Source organism: Heterodontus francisci, chromosome 6 (assembly GCF_036365525.1).
Source record: "Heterodontus francisci isolate sHetFra1 chromosome 6, sHetFra1.hap1, whole genome shotgun sequence".
Lineage (NCBI taxonomy): Eukaryota > Metazoa > Chordata > Chondrichthyes > Heterodontiformes > Heterodontidae > Heterodontus > Heterodontus francisci.
Window position 1 is genome coordinate 26,915,596 of NC_090376.1, and position 18,502 is coordinate 26,934,097.

General features: G+C 40.9%; 1 protein-coding gene across 1 annotated transcript in view; it reads right to left on the reverse strand.

Annotated features, from left to right (window-relative positions):
- Positions 1 to 7,442: 7,442 nt before the first annotated feature.
- The window catches only part of mrpl48 (mitochondrial ribosomal protein L48), a 36,754-nt gene continuing 25,694 nt past the window's right edge, over positions 7,443 to 18,502 (reverse strand). Inside the window, exons 6-8 of the mRNA XM_068033372.1 lie at positions 17,712 to 17,814; positions 16,345 to 16,434; positions 7,443 to 7,714 (exon numbers count right to left, since the gene is read on the reverse strand). Coding sequence (XP_067889473.1) covers positions 7,640 to 7,714; positions 16,345 to 16,434; positions 17,712 to 17,814 — 268 coding nt within the window. The 3' untranslated portion in view covers positions 7,443 to 7,639. The remainder of the gene's footprint in view (positions 7,715 to 16,344; positions 16,435 to 17,711; positions 17,815 to 18,502) is intronic.

The following is an 18,502-nucleotide window of genomic DNA, read 5'->3' on the forward strand; positions in this document are numbered from 1 at the left end:
ATTGGAAACTCTGCTATTGTTTTATTTTACAGTCTAAATTTGAAGACATGTTTTACTGACTGTTATATTGTTTTAAGGGAAAGAAAGGATAGAAAAGGAGGTATAGGAAAGATTCTGTCTGTTTAAAAAGATTAAAGTTTGTGTAAGGACCTAGTGTTAAGTCTTTTGTTGTAAGAATGTTAAATAACTTTTTCTTTAGTTTTTGGTTTTATTACAGTCATTTGAAAAGGCGCCTGAAGAAAGAGCAAGAAAATGATGTAATTTACCTATCTTTTAAAATAAGCACGTGCTATTCTGTTCTGTTGTGTGTAGTTAATAAGTATTATAAGTTAATAAGTCTGAATTGAATTAATACTGTTAAGGTTAATTGACCTGTTTAAGTTGAAGAACTGGAAATGTCATTTGCAACCACAATGTCGAGTTTTGGAGGAGTCTTAAGTTCCGGACAGGGGACTCACTCATATAACATCGGCAGTTTTGATTTTTAAATATTATTGCAATGAATTGGAATTGGAATCATCTTTGTCGTAAAATTCCTTGGATTAGGAACCTCTTACAAGAGATACAAAAAGTTTGGAAACAATTGGAGTTTAATCTAAAATGCTGTCTTTCCTGATGGAGATGCTTTCCTTTGAAGTTGAAAAATGTTACACATGATTTTGTTGTTTTTAAACCCTAAGGATACCAAAAGGATTGAAAAGGTTGAAAATAGATAGTTCTTTTCGATCAGAAAAGAAAGGTTTCGTAAAGTGACGTAGCTGAGAATGTTTTGCTCCGCCCCCTTGGAGACAAACAAAGAACTTAACCCGCTGCAGCTTTTTGCATTGCTGAGAGTCAAATTTATACATATTGGACATTGTTAAATTTTACATTTCTAATAGACAGATAGAATTGGACAAATTAACCCATTGGGCTCAGGGGCAGAGCCACAATGGATTCTTTTTAAGCAGGTGACGGCAGGTTCCAAGGCCACATGAGAACTGATGCCACAACAAGAGATCCAGCAGCTTTGAGAATTTAAAACTGAATTGCAGACATCAAATATCATAGCATCTTTATCAATGAGACAAAATGCTTGAGAAGGAAAGATAGTTGCAAACACTTCTGTCCTTAACGTACAAAAAGTACAACCAAGTCTGGGCATAAGAAATTGGAATCAATAAACAAAATTTAATTGATATGAGCGGTTATTTTAAAGCACTAAAAGGGAAATTTATCTGATATTTAAGAGGACAATCAAAGTTTTAGAAAATAACAAATCAGTGGTTTACTGTGTTGGACATTAGCAATGGGTTCTGGTCCATACAGTTGGCACAAGAGTGTCAAAATAAATTTGCATTTACGTTCAAGGGACAACAGTACATCTGGACGTGTCTCTCCCAGGGATTTTATAATAATCCATCGATATTCCACCTTCCTTCAGAAGGTTAGAGTGAAAGTTAAGCTGAAAATGGCACCGATAATGAAGGAAAAGGTTTCTTATTTGGGAATAATAATAACACAGGGAAAGCATGAGACAGAGCAAAAGTGAGTGCAGACAATCCTCGAACTCCCCTAGCGCAAGATATTAAAGCTCTAAAAAAAAAGGACTGTTCCTATTTCTGGTTATGAGATTAAACAGACAAGAAGCACCAACCCCCACGGTTAACCCCACATCCGAATTACCGACGAGTAAGGTTACGACCCAACAGCCACAAGTGACTGGTCTCCCTTGCCCGGTCTTGACTACAGGACTAGAAAATAGACTTGTGATAATAAAACCTAATAAAATTGTATATGATAATGTAAAGCTTGAGTTGGTACCGGTAATATTGAATATCTCAGATATCCAGCTACCTGACTGGTGCCCTGAGAAGATCCAAGAGTTGTCCAAGGTATTACTGTAACAATTGTTGAGACAGGAATTTGGTAATGAGAAAATAATAAAGGGAAAGAGCCATAAACGCAGTTTAGTGAATGACGCAGCCACAGTCCTTAATACAGGAACTTCAATTGTCAATACTATAGATTTGGAAAATGTGGACCAGAAGATTAGAACTCTCAGTCAGCTAGTAAAGGATATTTTTTTTAAAAAGGAACAAAAGGCACAGAAGTGGTGTAGCTAAAGTAGGACAGGATCTGTCAAAAACGGTGACAGGACTGGTGAGAGTACGGGAAGGTCATGCTCATACTATTAATGATATCATAGAAAAGGTAAAGGAGGTCCACGTCATTTCAAATAATGAAAGTGTTTGTAGTACATACGGTCCGTGGATGTTAGAACAAACGAAGGAAAATTGGAGGCAAATTGATGCAGGACAGGTACCAGTTTGGATCAATTACACCCAGTTGGAGGACTTAGCTAGTCACACAAATGATAAAATTATCAGGTGCCAACTCAGAAAACTTAAGGTATTGAAAGGTCAGGAATGTGTAAATACAGGATCTATGAGTATTGGAGTAGTGTTGGAAATACCTGTAATTCTGAGAGATAAGTTAGGGATACAATTACATGAAGTAGAAAATATAGGAGTGATAAGGGGAAAAGATTACATAAAATACAATGATATTTTACCATATGTTGTGGAAATTGGAAAAGAGGTAATTGGAACAACATTGTCCATTGTCTGAGTGGAGTCTGGAAAACCAGGTGATCATATGTCCTCATCCTATATATAAAACGGCAGAATCAAAATGTGGATTTAATACCACTGTAAATTGCACCATGAAGACTAGGAAAGCATTGTCAGGACTAACCCATGTGGCCTATATGGGAAAGGGGAGATGTTGCTTAACTACCACAGCGAAGGAGTACCAGTCTGGACATAAACGGACTTGTCCGGTGAGCAACAGTACATTTTGGTTCAACCCACAAATACCAACCCGAGTAGGGAAGATGGAGTTGGTACAGATACATGAGCAAAAGACAGAAACGATAACTGTGACAGAAAGTATTAAGGAGGATTTGACAAATTACCTCCGAGAATATGAATATACTATTCAGCCATTGCTCACACGCTTGGGTAAAGAGAGACAGCAGCTGGAAGCCATTGCAGGCTGGAACAACAGTCGAAGATGCTACAAGATGAGATTGACAAGATAAATGATTCTACCTGGAAGGAGGACTTATGGAACTGGGGGTCAGACGTGCAGATACACCCCTGGTTTAGAATTATCTCCCATGTCCTGATAGTGGTTTTGGGTATCATGGTGTTAGATGTGACATACTTAATTTGGCAAGTTAAGAAATTAATTAGGCAATGCAAGAGGATGTATGAACACAGGTTGGACAGCTACCCGAAAAGCAATTAGTGTTTGAACTTGCTCTGTAAAAGGAGGGACAATGCCATAAAAAGGGTAATTGTATAACCTTTCCATATATACTTAAAGTGAGGAAATGAATGATCAATGTACTTTATGAAATTGTATTATGTTTATACAATCGATTATGTAACAGTGATGTTTAAATGAATTTTTAATTGTACAAGTGTACCACCTTTTATGTTGTAAGCAAGTATTTGAAGCCCCTGCAAAACTTATGCCTTTACAAAATTCCCGCTGCCCCCTTGTGATATAAGCAGGCGACGTATTGAGTGCGACCCCTCCGGGTGTTGAAGGCTGTTTCTAGACAAATAGAGACCATTAAAGGCACTTAGGTGGGATCAAGGGAAGGATTCTTAAAAGGGTTGTAGAAGAGTCAAGAGGGGACTGTGAGAACGGAATTTTAGAATTTTAAGAACAGAATATTATGGGGACATTTAAGCTGAGATTAATCAGTTATGTATTGCTAACTTGGCCTTGTGGCTGCTACAGCGCGATGGCAGAAAAAGATATTATGCTTCAATGACTACTTTAAATACCTCTCCCCTCCACATACGATGATATTGTGTTATCATGGTATGATAAAAGGAGGGATTGTTGGAGAAATTTTCTTAGCTTTGCTAATTATTACTTAACTTTGTAGAAGCAGAAAAGCAGGACACAGCTAATCTAACCACAACCAACGGTCATAAATTGTAGACAGAGCAGCTAACCACAATCAGACATTACGACCAGATATGGTGTCTGGAGTGGGCATTGAATTAAGGAACTAGCTTGTTATTGTTGAAACTGATGTTTTGCTGACCTCGGACTGTGCATGGTGTATAGTCACGTAGGCAGTCCTGTGGTTATCTTGCGGTTTTATGTCTGACCCTGCATGGTGCACCGTTACGTAGGCAGTCTTGTGGGTGTTTATCTAATTGTGAAACTGTTAGCTCTGCCTCTTTTATACTATATAAATCCACGGCGATCTGTAGCTCTTTGGGAGTAGCGCTGGACCGCATTTAGGTAAGGTGTGCTCCCCCATGATATCATGCAATAAGGGGTTTGATTCTCAACGTCTGAGTCGGGAGAATTTGTTCAACAATTGGGCACAATCTGGATTTTCTCCAATACCTAGCAAGGCACTCGGTTGTTTCAAAGTCAAATAAGAATAAAACCAGATAGACCACCCGACATCGACCAAGGCACCGGAAACGACAAAGGCACACCCTACCCTGTCAACCCTGCAAAATCCTCCTCACTAACCTCTGGGGACTTATGCCAAAATTAAGAGAGCTGTCCCACAGACTAGTCAAGCAACAGTCTGACATAGTAATACTCACCGAATCATACCTTACAGCCAATCACAACATCCCAGCTGTAGTACTGAAGACTCGTGCTAGAACTTGCTGCGCCTCCAGCCAAGCTGTTCCAGTACAGCTACAACACTAGCATCCACCTGACAATGTGGAAAATTGCACAGTCCACAACTGTCTTGTCCACAAAAAGCAGGACAAATCCAATCTGACCAAATACCACCCCATCAATTTATTCTCAAACATCAGTAAAGTGATGGAAGGTGCCATTGACAGCGCTATCAAATGACAATCAGCGAAAAGCTACTCACTGATGCACAGTTTAGGTTTTGTCAGGGCTACTCAGCTCAAGACCTCGTTACAGCCTTGATCCAATCATGGACAAAAGATCTGAATTTCAGAAGTGAGATGAGAGTGACAGCCCTTGACATCAATGCAGCATTTGACCAAATGCAGCAAAAAGAAGCAAAATTGAAGTCTATGTGAATCGGGGGAAAACCCTCCACTGGTTGGAGTCATACCCAGCACAAAGGAAGATGGTTATGGCCAAATACCACCCCATCAATCTACTCTCAATCATCAACAAAGCGATGGAAGGTGCCGTTGACAGTCCTATCAGGAGGCACTGACTCAGCAATAACCTGTTCATTGATACTCAGTTTGGGTTTCACTAGGGCCACTTGGCTCTCGAGCTCATTACAGCCTTGGTTCAAACATGGACAAAAGAGCTGAATTCCAGAGGTGAGGTGAGAGTGACTATCCTTTGACTAAGTGTGGCATCAAGGAGCCCTAGCAAAATTGAAGTCAATGGGAATCGGGGGAAAGCTCTCCACTAGTTGGGAGTCATACCTAGCACAAAAGAAGATGGTTTTGGTTGTTGGAGGCCAATCATCTCAGCTCCGGGACATTGCTGCATGAATTCCTCAGGGTAGTGTCCTAGGCAAAACCATCTTCAGCAGCTTCATCAATGACATTCCCTTCATAATGTCAGAAGTGGGGACGTTTGCTGATGGTTGTAGTGTTCGATACCGTTTGCAACTCCTTAGACACTGAAGTAGTCTGTGTCTGCATGCAAGACCTGGACAACATTCAGACTTAGGCTGATAAATGCCAGGCAATAACCATCTACAACAAGTTCAATGGCATTACAAACACTGAATCCCACACCATCAACATCCTAGGGGCTTACCATTGACCGGAAACGTAACTGGATCAGCCATATAAATACTGTGGCTACAAGGGTAGGTCAGAGGCTGAGAATTCTGCATTGAGTAACTCAGCTCCCGGCTTCCCAAAGCCTGTTCACCATCTACAAGTCAGGTCTGTGATAGAATACTCTCCACAATCAAGAAGCTCGACACCATCCAGGACAAAGCAGCCCGTTTGATTGGTATCTAACACACCACCTTAAACAAGCACTCCCTCAAGCCCCAGCGCACAGTTGCAGCAATACATACCATCTATAAGATGCACTGCAGCAACTCACCAAGCCTCCTTTGACAGCACCTTCCAAACCCATGACCTCTTCCACCTGGAAGGACAAAGGCAGCAGGCGCATGAGAACACCACCATCTATAAGTTCCCTTCCAAGCCACATACCATCCGGACTTGGAACTATATTGCATTTCTTCACTGTTGCTGGGTCAAAATCCTGGAACTCCCTTCATAACAGCACTGTGGGTGCACAAAAACCATATGGATTGCAGTGGTTCAAGGCAGCAGCTCACCACTACCTTCTCGGGTCCAATTAGAGATGAGCAACAAATACTGGTCTTGCCAGAGACACTCTAATTCCATGAACGAATAAAAAAAATCCAATTTGTTTTTCTTGGATTCAAATTAGATGACCTTGCACTTCCCTACACTGAACTCCATCCCATCTCCCTCTCAAGCCTAATATTAAATTCAGCCATATTATGGTCGCTATTGGCAATGTGCTCCCTTGCCCTCAAATTGTTAATTCTGTGAAGCACATATACCTACATTGTGTGCAAGGTGTTCTACTAAAATTATTGCAGGTGGCTAAAACAGTGTCACAGTATTAATGCCTATGGCTAGTCTGGTATTTCTATTGAACAACACTGTTCTAACATAAGGCTGATTTCTCACTGCACTGCTCGTTTCAGGAGTAACTTTATGAAGTAACCTTTCAGGTTATTATTTAGCATAAGTGGCTCCATAAAGTGTGAAACTATACTGATTGACTGCTAGTCTATAATGCTTATATTAAAGCACATTGTTGGGACATTGTGTAGGCAGCATTACTTTTTTGTGAATACATTAATGATGTACTGAGAACATTAATGTATGTGTTTGGGCAACACCAACCAACATTTGGCACAAAACAGAATTGGAAGCCTACACACAAATGGAATTGTAAAGCTGGTAAAAATTAACCAATATCTGATCATGTGAAACCTTAAAGGTTGCAATTTAATCTCAGCATTCAGATAATCGTAAAATACTCAATTTTTAGGGTGCCTCTGACTACTTTATTGAAATGTATCAATTTTCCTTCATACACCCATTTCTATTTCACAGCAGATTTGAACAAAACAATTGGAACTAGGAGTCAGCTGGTTACATACAACTTCTAAAAACAGGATATTGAGGATTTTACTGTTGCAAGTGGAAGGTCGAAGATATTAACCACTGTAATCCAACTGATAGTATATTTTACAATGCTCACTCCTCCCTCTATTACTATTAACATCTTTCAGGCATCCTAAACAGGTTCATATTCAAGAAGCAATGAAGTGGCTGCCTGTGAATTGTGGGTGGACAATTTCAAGACTGAATGTCTATACTGCTGTCCAATTTCACTAAATAAATTAAAATACAAAATATTTTAGAATCCTTTTTATTAAAAATATATCACACAATTCAAGTACACTACTTTTAGCTGCTTGCTCGGAAGTCCTTGAAACAGCGATTATTACTTATTATTTTCAATCACAGCTCCCTGATGTCACCACATAAGGTAGCCTCTGGCTTGGTTGATAAGTTTTGAGCCAAAATGGTCACCACCATTAGATTTCTTCTCAATTAATCTGTGCCATCAGTCCTTCTAATGCTGGTCGAGCCTTGAACCGAGCAATGAAATCAGCTTCAGTGTGCTGTGAAAACAGTGTAAAGCAGTTATTATTTGCCATGTGGATAATCTACATTGCATTTTGGAGGTCAGGATTAGAGATGATATCACTCTTTAATAAAAGATCCGGAACACCATCTCTTTCACAACTGAACATATCCTGGAACATTTTTCAGCTTTTACGTTTTATTCCTTAAAATTTCACAAAAAAATACTGTTCATAAATGATGTGGGGTGTTAATACAGAGAAAATATTTCAACCACTTTGTTCAAATCTGTAAATTGAGTAGGTTTTAATTTTGGCGCAGCAATTCTACTGCAGTCCACAAACTATTAATCAAAATAAGTGGTGTTAGAGAAATGAAACCAAAATCAATCATTTATCTACTATAATTCCACAAGTCCAGTACTGGATAAATTTAAGAAATGCTGGAAATACTCAGCAGGTCTCGCAGCATCTGTGGACAGTGAAGCAGAATTAACATTTCAGGTCAGTGACCCCTCATCATGGAAGTTCTGATGAAGGGTCACTGACCTGAAACGTTAACTCTGCTTCACTCTCCACAGATGCTGCCAGACCTGCTGAGTATTTCCAGCATTTTTTGTTTTTATTTCAGATTTCCAGTATCTGCAGTATTTTGCTTTTATTATACTGGATAAATTTAGTTTTGTTCACATTCTTATCAACAAGTTCTGCATGCATGAAGTTAGGTTAAAATTCCTTCAAAATGTCTTGGCAATGGGAAAAATAGCTTTGGTTAAAGAATCTTATGTTGGATAAAGCATATCTAAGCAGTTTTCTTTCAATGGTTGGGAACTCCTAGATATGGAGTTGAAGAGTTGTCTTCAGCCCATCTGTAAAGTCCTGAACCAAGCTGAGATGAGGTTGTGATAAAAAGTAGACACAGGCTGGAATTTAATAGGAACATAGGACCAGGAGTAAGCCATTCAGCCTATTGAGCCTGCTCCACCATTCAATACGATCATGGCTGATCATCCACTTCAATGCCTTTTTCCAACACTAACCCCATATCCCTTTATGTCATTGGTATTTAAAAATCTGTCAATCTCTACTTTAAACATACTCAATGACTGAGCTTCCACAACCTCTGGGATAGAGAATTCCAAAGATTCACAACACGCTCAGTAAAGAACATTTTCCTCATCTCTGTCCTAAGTGGCTTCCCCCTTATTTTGCAGTAACCACTGCTGGGACTACACCCAGCAAACAGTGGCAAGAGGAAGGACGGCCCCAGAATGAAGGTACGTTTTTGGGGCCTCACTGGGGACAATTGGCAAGGGGGGGTCGGGGGGGGGCGCGTGTTGTGCGATGGGGGTGGTTGGGGCTTCGGGGACGGGCCTCCGTGGGGCACAGAGTGCCCAATCAGGAGGGCCTCCCCCCCAGAATATCTCTGCCAACGCTTCTCATAATGTCCTCGATTAAGCAGTTGGTGATGAATAAGTCTGGTAGACTGCATTAGATTTAGATGTCAGGAACATCAAGATGGCTTGTCATGTTGCAAAGATCCTTCCATGATTCTGAAGGCAAATATGCAGACATAATTGATTAGGAAACTCTGGGACCTAGCAGAACAGTTGTTGAAAGGGATTGTCTGGTGATTGGGTATGAGACCAAGTGCATCTATATAAAGGGTCAATATCATGATTGGGTTTTAGTGAGAAAGCAATTGTTGCTGCAACTCCATACTTCCAACTCATGGAACTACCATTCCCAGTGGTATACTGTATGTCCATGCTGTGATCATGAGGCTGGTAGAAATGCAAGCACCAATTTCATGGTGAGTGGCTGATCATGATGCTCATGAAGAGTTTTTGGTATCTTGTCTACCCAATGAACAGTCAAATCTACAGGTGAGCTGTGAAGCAACGAACCACAACCATCGTCGTTGGAAGGTGGACAAGGTAAAAGGGATTTCTTTTGGGTTAATGTGGCTCAAAGACGAGATTGGAGCTACGTCAACGATTCATGTTCAGGGATGATCGAGCCACTAGAATCGCTCAATAACGGAAGCTAAGGGGTTAGCTCTGGCACTGCCGGCTGGGATTTTTCCCATTCTGTTCCGGATAACTCTAGAAACAAACAGGAGTGTGGTAAGAAAGCAGCTGGTAGTTCTGTGCTAGTAAGCTGCAGTGTTTTTGCTAGCTAACCTACACACTTGAGGGGTTTCTAAGCTGTGTCAAAGGGTGCATAAGCTCTACGGACTTTTGTAAGTATGGGGCATGTGTGTGGAATTTTCAATAGCTTTGTTACCCAAGCACAGGGATTAGTTTCTGCAAGTGTACAACACCCTGCTGGCCATGGAGAAAAAATGTTTTATGAATCAATATAGGAAGCTCCTCCAAAGCCTCAGTTAGTTTACCCAGTGAGTAACTGAACCATAACAGATGAGAAACGTTCCAAGTAGAGGCCTGCTCAGGTCGGGAAAAAAGAACCCGACCCAACCACCGCGGACCCAAGCCCGACCCGGCCCGAGTCCCGCTGATTTTGCCAAGCCAAGCCGAGCCCACCCCGACTCGATCATCCGTTTACTAACCTTCTGACTCGGAATCTCCATGAAGCTGCAGCGCGTGTGCGATGACATCATTGGTGATGTCACTCGCTCACTGCGCAGACTGTTTCGTCCTGGATTCCCAGCTCAGGTAAGTTTCTTAAAATTTCAATACAGCAGAGCACTTACCGTGTGTGTCCGGCCCGACCCGACTCGACCTGGACTTGGCCCAACCCGACCCGAGCTCGAGTGCCGTATCCTGAAGATGGGCTCAACCCGACCTGAACCCGACACATGTCGTCGGGTCCCGTCGGCTTCGAGTCGGGTAGCAGGCCTCTAGTTCCAAGTCTAATCTTAGCTGGGGTGGCAGAAGGGCTAATCAGGTGGTCTCAGTATCTCAGTGTTAAGAAGGGAAAACTGACCAGGCTGCCTACACCTATCAGCATCTGGCAATCACTGCTGAAAATGCATGTGTCTATCCAGGGTTACAAATTCATCATGGTTTTGGCAAGGTACTTTTAAAGTATAATTGATGTAGTTTTGGAAGCAAACATGGCAGCCAATTTGCAAAAAGGAGGATCCCACTAACAGCAAATTAAATAGATTAATCTAGTTTTGGTGCTGTTGGTTGAGAAGAGGATATTAGCTAGGACACTGGGAGAACCTGTTGCTCATCTTCAAACAGTGTCTTGGAAACTCTTATATCCAGCCTGAACAGGCTTCAGTTTAACTTCTCATCCAACACTGCACTCCCCAGATACTGCAACGAAACATCAGCCTGGATCAAGGCCCGGTACTTAAGACCTGAATAATATAAATAACATAATAACATAGCGCTGTGGGCCATGAGCAACAGCTCAACCACAATCTGTAACCTCATGGTCCGGCATATCCCCCACTCTACCATTACCATCAAGCTGGGGGACCAATCCTGATTCAATGAAGAATGCAGGAGGGCACACCAGGAACAACACCAGGCATACCTCAAAATGAGGTGTCAACCTGGTGAAGCTACAACCCAGGACTACATGCATGCCAAACAGCGTAAGCAGCATGCGAAAGACAGAGCTAAGCAATCCCATAACCAACGGATCAGATCTAAGTCATGCAGTCCTGCCACATCTAGTCGAGAATGGTGGTAGACAATTAAACATCCAACTGGAAGAGGTGGCTCCACAAATATCCCCATCCACAATGATGGGGGAGCCCAGAACATCAGTGTGAACGATAAGGCTGAAGTGCAATAATCTTCAGTCAGAAGTGCCATGTTGATGATCCATCTTGGCCTCCTCCTGAAGTCCCCAGCATCACAGATGCCAGACTTCAGCCAATTCGATTCACTTTGCGTGATATCAAGAAACGACTGAAGGCACTGGATACTGCAAAGGCTATGGGCTCTGACAACATTCCAGCAATAGTACTGAAGACCTGAGCTCCAGAACTTGCTGTGCCCCTAGCCAAGCTGTTCCAGTACAGCTACAACACTGGCATCTACCCGGCAATGTGGAAAATTGCCCAGGTATGTCCTGTACACAAGAAGCAGGACAAGTCCAACATGGCCAATTAACGCCCCATCACTCTCTCTCAATCATCAGTAAAGTGATGGAATGTGTCATCGATAGCACGATCAAGCGGCACTTGCTTAGCAATAACCTGCTCACTGCGCTCAGTTTGGGTTCCGCCAGGCCACTCAGCTCCAGACCCCATTACAGCCTTGGTTCAAGGGAGCTGATCTCAAGAGGTGAGGTATGGCATCAAGTAGTCCTAGCAAAACTGGAGTCAATGGGAATCAGGTGGAAAACTCTCTGCTGGTTGGAGTCTTACCTAGCGCAAAAGAAGATGATTGTGGTTGTTGCAGGTCAATCATCTGAACTCCAGGACATCACTGCAAGAGTTCCTCAGGCTAGTGTCCTAGGCGCAACCATCTTCAGCTGCTTCATCAATGACCTTCCTTTAATCATAAGGTCAGAAGTGGGGATGTTCGCTGATGATTGCACAATGTTCAGCACCATTTGCAACTCCTCAGATACTGAAGCAGTCGTGCAGAAATGCAGCAAGACCTGGACAATATGCAGGCTTGGGCTGAGAAGTGGCAAGTAACATTTGCGCCACACAAGTGCCAGGCAATGACCATCTCCAACAAGAGAGAATTTAACCATCTCCCCTTGGCATTCAATGGCATTACCATCGCTGAATCCCCCACTATCAACATCCTGGGGGTTACCCTTGACCAGAAACTGAACTGGCATAGCCATATAAATACTGTGGGCTACAAGAGCAGGTCAGAGGTTAGGAATCCTGTGGCGGGTAACTCACCTCCTGACTCCCCAAAGCCTGTCCATCATATACAAGGCACAAGTCAGAAGTGTGATGGAATACTCTCCATTGCCTGGATGGGTGCAGCTCCGACAACACTCAGGAAGCTCAACACTACCCAGGACAAAGCAGCCTGCTTGATTGGCTTCGCATCGATAAACATTCACTCCCTCCACCACCGACGCACAGTGGCAGCAGTGTGTACTATCTACAAGATGCACTGCAGCAACGCACCAAGGCTCCTTAGACAGCACCTTCTAGGTGACCTCTATCACCTAGAAGGACAACGGCAACAGATGCATGGGAACACCACCAACTGCAAGTTCCCCTCCAAGCCACACACCATCCTCACTTGGAACTATATCGCTGTTCCTTCACTGCCGCTGGGTCAAAATCCTGGAACTCCCTTGCTAACAGTACTGTTGGTGTACCTACCCCACATGGACTGTAGTGGTTCAAGAAGGCAGTTCACCACCACCTTCTCAAGGGCAATTAGGGATGAACAATAAATGCTGGCCCAGCCAGTGACGCCGACATCCCATGAACGAATAAAAAAAAATATATATTTAAAACAGCTTGTGATAATTCATCTCATTGTACGAGGGACAGAAGCCAAAGTTCAATGAGGTGAACTGACAGTGAGCAATTTTTTTTAACTTATTTATTCTTAGGATGTAGGCAACACTGGCAAGACAAATATTTATTTCCCATCCTTAATTGCCTGAGAGAATTAAGAGTCAACAATGTAATGTGGAACTGGAATCATGTGTAAACCAGACCACATGGAATATCAAATTCCATTCCTTCAAATACACCATTATATGCATGAATTTGCTTACCATTCTGTGCGATTGTAAATCGGTAAACCTACCTGTTGTGCCACTAGGCTACAGCTGTTAAAATTCAAGATACAAGATCGTAAAGCAGTAACTATACCTCATAAGTACCAAGATAATGCTACATGTATCACAATATCCTGACCCAAAGACATAACATATATTTTGTATCATAAAATGGATTAAGTTTGTGAGGCTTCTAGGGTTCCTTTATAAAAGAAAAATTACAAATATATTTACCAATTAAGGGACAAAAGCAACATTTAAAGGTAACATTGCAACAGCTGAAAGCTACTGTGCATCGAGACAATTTCAAACCCCACAAATGTGTTCTGAAAGAGTTAACAGTAGAACTCAGAACTATCTAGCTTCTCTGAGCAGTTGCCATTTGCTTAGAAAACAAAGATGTGACCAGTGCCACTTTCAACGAATCAATATGGGGAATGTCAATTTGTTCTCAAGTCCCCAGAATGTCATTTGATGTCATTCATCTCCTGCTTTCCGTCATCAGGAATTTAATAGTGGCACTGCAAACTCAGTGGTCACATAGAAATACCTCTTTTCCTTGACAACACTTCTTGACATAGAACTCCAATATAGAATCTTTTAAAATCAAATTCTCATTTTAAACTTATGTATGTAACAACCTGAGTTATGCAGTAAAAATAATTTTCTCTGTTGATGATTATTGTAGTACAGACAGACACACAGTGCTTTTATGTCTGAGACACAAATCTGAATCCAACATGGACTAATGGGAGGAATGTCTCCTCTAATGGTTGCAACAATTCTGTAAAACGTTAACAAGGATAAATCAAATTCTCTCCCAGTAAAAAACGGAAGACCTAGTCTGCAAATGATTAATTATAGTATCAAAACAACAGCAAGAGTCGACAAGGGCAAAGCATTGGATGTGGTATACATGAACTTTCAGAAGGCCTTTAATAAAGTGCCACATCGAGACTCATGACAATGGTCAGACTGAGTTGAGTCAGGCGCCAAGTCACAAAATGGATTGAAAGAAAACAGAGGAAAGTTTCTGGGACAGGCAAAAAGTGAGAAACGGTCAACCCAAAAATACTCAACATGATCCCTATACCAAAAAATTCATCATTGTCCCTTCTCTCTCCCACCTCCCTACAGCTTACATTCTCTGTTGTTCCTCTTCCAAACCATCTTTTAAGTATCAACAGTATTCTGCTTTAGAAAGGAAATGATGAGAGATACACATGCATCTTGCTTTTTAGTGATACATATTCATGTTTACTAAGTCTGACAGATCAAAAAGAGTCAATTTCAAAATATATTAGAGACTTTATTTCTTTTTCAAGCTTTCTAGGATTCTTGCTTCATTTTCTCTATTCTGAGCCCAGGAGTTAGACGCCACAATTTTTTTAATGCAGCTCAGCTAAACAGCAAAGTTATTTGTTATTTAAGTTTTAAAGGTGTTTCAGTTGCTCCACTTGCAGCAGAATAAAGGATTATAATATTTAAAAGCTTGAATTAATGTGCAGGGTTCTGAATGTCACCATGGATGAATAACGTTTTGCGCTATCACCTTATGTTCTAAACAGCAACAGGAACAATACTAATTTCTGATAAGAACCAAACAGCAAATAGCTGTTTCACTGAAAAGATCCTAACTGATGTGTTAAAAGCCCAAGTGCATAGCAATCAATGCCAGCTAGAGGACACCTTTGTGATCACCTCCGACTTAATGTCAGTGCAGTGACCTTACATAATTTCCCTTTGGATTAAATAATAGCTTCTGAGGTTGTATAATATAACTCTTCCACTGCTGATTATTCTTTAATGATAGAAATCTATTGAACTTGAAAGCTGTGGTAAATGTTGAGAACTTCATATTGTTAGCATTTTTATGATTTGTATTTAAGACTAATCAATCAGATTTCATCTTTTGACTTCCTTCTTAAATCTTTTTCCTATTTTGTTGGGATTCACACTTTGTGTTCTATTTCTTTTATTTTACCACAATTTAGGTTATGACTTGACTTGCTTATTTTTGTCTCATTCTTTCCTATTCCCACACTTTTTCAACTAATGGCGGACGAGAAGAGGATTACAAATAGAATACAGAAATCATGAGAAACATCAAATCTGACACTCAGTTGCTTAAAACACAAAAATTGGTGTGCTAGTAAAGCTACAAATTAATATGATACTCAATTGTACTCACTATCTCAGTCAAAATGGAGGGGGGGGGGGGTGGTGTGGGAAGACTGTGGAGAAAGAAAGTGTGCCAAGCAGAGGTCAGATACAACAGCTCAGGGAGGAAAAACTGACATCAGGGCTAGTCTTCTGCACTGCTAAATACCTGGTGAAAAGCTCAGTTGACTGAGACCTGGAACAGGTTGTTTATCTCTTTCAACAGAGAAATAGCCGTAGGGAGGCTCAAAGAAAAGAGGAAACAAAACCTTGTGGGAATACTAGCAAAAAGGAAAACAAAAAGAAATCAACCTGCTGAGAGAAAAACAGACTGTGTCAGACTGCATACAGGCTGGAAAAAATATGGATTTTGCTTGAACTACAAAATGAAATGAAGGATTGCACGTGCCTGCACAACAATTTCCAGTTGCGATCATCATTTTATTTAAAACCTCAAGCTGGGTCACAGCCAGATAAAATTTCTGTTGAGTGCTTAAAAATAGCTTATTCACAATTAAGGGATGCATGAGGAAGAATGGAATGGAGGGATATGGATGCAGAGGGGAAAGAGATAATTCGAGCGGGAGCAAGTTTCTGTGGGAGTATAAAAACTGGCATAGCCCAATTAGGCTAAATGGCCTGTTTCTGTGCTGTAGATTCTATGCAATTCTATACAGAAAATATACAAATTAGACCGATTAATGTCTGAGACTTCCGTTGATTTTTCTTAAACTACAGATACAATATAAAAGGAATTAACAGCTGTGCTTGCTGGTTAATTGGACTGTGCTGCGAAGTTTTCCAAAATGATCAGCTTTGGCACTTACCTCCCTAATGCACAGCTGTACACCTTCCGGCTGATTAGTTTGAAGGACTTCCACAACGATTGGGGCAAGAACAGAACTCAAACCACTAACCTGAAAATTTAAGACATAAAAAATACTGTACAAGTTCATTTACATTTTGCACAATATCAATATACAATTAGAAAATAAATTGCACAACACGCTACAGGATCCCATTATATATAAGGGATACCCCAGTCCTAATTCAATCAATGAAGTGCAGGCATGAAATTAATTTATAAGAACCACTGCTGATCACAGAGACTGTTAGAATGCTATGAAGAACAGTGCTAAGTTCTAATAGTTTGCAGAGTGCCAGAGAGGTTGTTTGACAGTATTAAGATTTATCATTAAAAATTTGGTTACATTTTAATGGACAAGGCTTAACTTGCTCTGGCATGTTTAGTGGGTATCTAGTGGGCAAGTACTGCAACTTTACACACTCCCTGTGTTTATATACTGAATGCCTCAGCGATGTACTGGTATACCAAAGCTTCTGGAGGAGCAGGGCAAATCAGACAGTAACTTCTGTATTTTCGGGATTAGCTGAACATCTGCGGATGCCGAGGTTGATGTCTGATTTACTGCTTAATAATGGCGACTAGTTAGCCTCACTGTTATTCCTATGCAAAATCCAGTTCATACAGTCCTGGATACAGTAGGAAACAAAAACCCTGGAATCATTTAAGGAACAACTGGTTGCTGAAATGGAGTATGGAACACAAAGGACATTCTGGATTGATCCATTGCAAAAGGCCAAATGGCTTTCCTCATCCATATTTATCTCGGCATACTGCTAATGAACTAAAGCTGCGATGAATCACTTAACTCTGGCATAGGTTGTAAAAAGAAAGGATTCTCAAAAAAACCCCTGGATTTTGTCTTATTAAAGTAAGCATGTCATTCCTATGCATCCAGTAACCTCCATTTAAAAAAAAGTTAACATTTGCATTTAGAACCAACTTAGATCTTAATGCTTCTGGTGCCAAGAGTGATGAGATTAATTACTTTAAAAATTCCCATTAAAATTAAATAAATAGCAGCTTGAAGATACAACTTGTGCCAGTGTGTGGCTTGACACAAATTCATGCTTACAGTTTTCCATGTAGCATATTCCTGGTTCAAGCAATGTCAGATAAACCACTTCCCCATAAGAGGTTTAAAAAAAATATATCCAGGGCTATTACTGTGAATCCACCAGCAGGCTGCTTGGGAGTGGCAATAGCACAGCCTGGGAGCAAAATTCATTTCCATCTTGAGCTCATAAAAAATGCATAGCATAGGAGAAATTTTAAATAGGAAGTATGAGAAATAATTTTAGGAATGCAAGTGGCGAAACCACACAATACCTGTACAATTCTCTCATGAGAGTGAATAACACCTTCCACATTCATCTTAGTGCCCTGTTCCTGTAACACTGAGATCTCAGTGGATTTGGTAGGCATTGCATAGCTGTGGAAAGGAAAAGCAGAAGCACTTCTACATAATTTATCGTTTCAATAAAACTGAACATTGAAAGTAATATTGAACAAACATTAAAGGATAAATATTAATATCATTTACTCCAGTTTTTTGGGGAGAAAGGGACAGAGTCAATGAAGACATGTATGAAGCATGTGTGATTTTTGTTTAGGAACAAGTCTTGGGAAAAATACAATTCATTGTTTAATTTTTAATGAGGTTAAAAAGCAGAACCTTTTAACCCTTACCTGACACCCTGCTGGAATTCAGGACTCTCCCAAATCACTTACAATTGCACTCAGATAACCAAATGCCAAGTCTTTGGCCCTCCATTCACCACAATACTTCTGCAGCCATCAATATGCTCAACCACACCCTCAAACTCTACCTGTGATGTCCTAAACCCCATCTCTCTCAGATCTTCCTTAAAATCCAACTCTTTGATCAAGCTTTTGGTCACCCATCCTAATCGCTACTTGTTTTACTCAGCCCCAGTTCTTTGATTACACTTCCCTGAATTTTTTTTTTAAATTTGTTCTTGAGACGTGAGTGTCGCTGGACAGCATTTATTGCCCATCCCTAATTGCCCTTGAGGGTGGTGGCGAGCATCCTTCTTGAACTGCTGCAATCTATGTGGTGTTGGTACATGCACAGTGCTGTTAGGGTCAACGGTAATGCC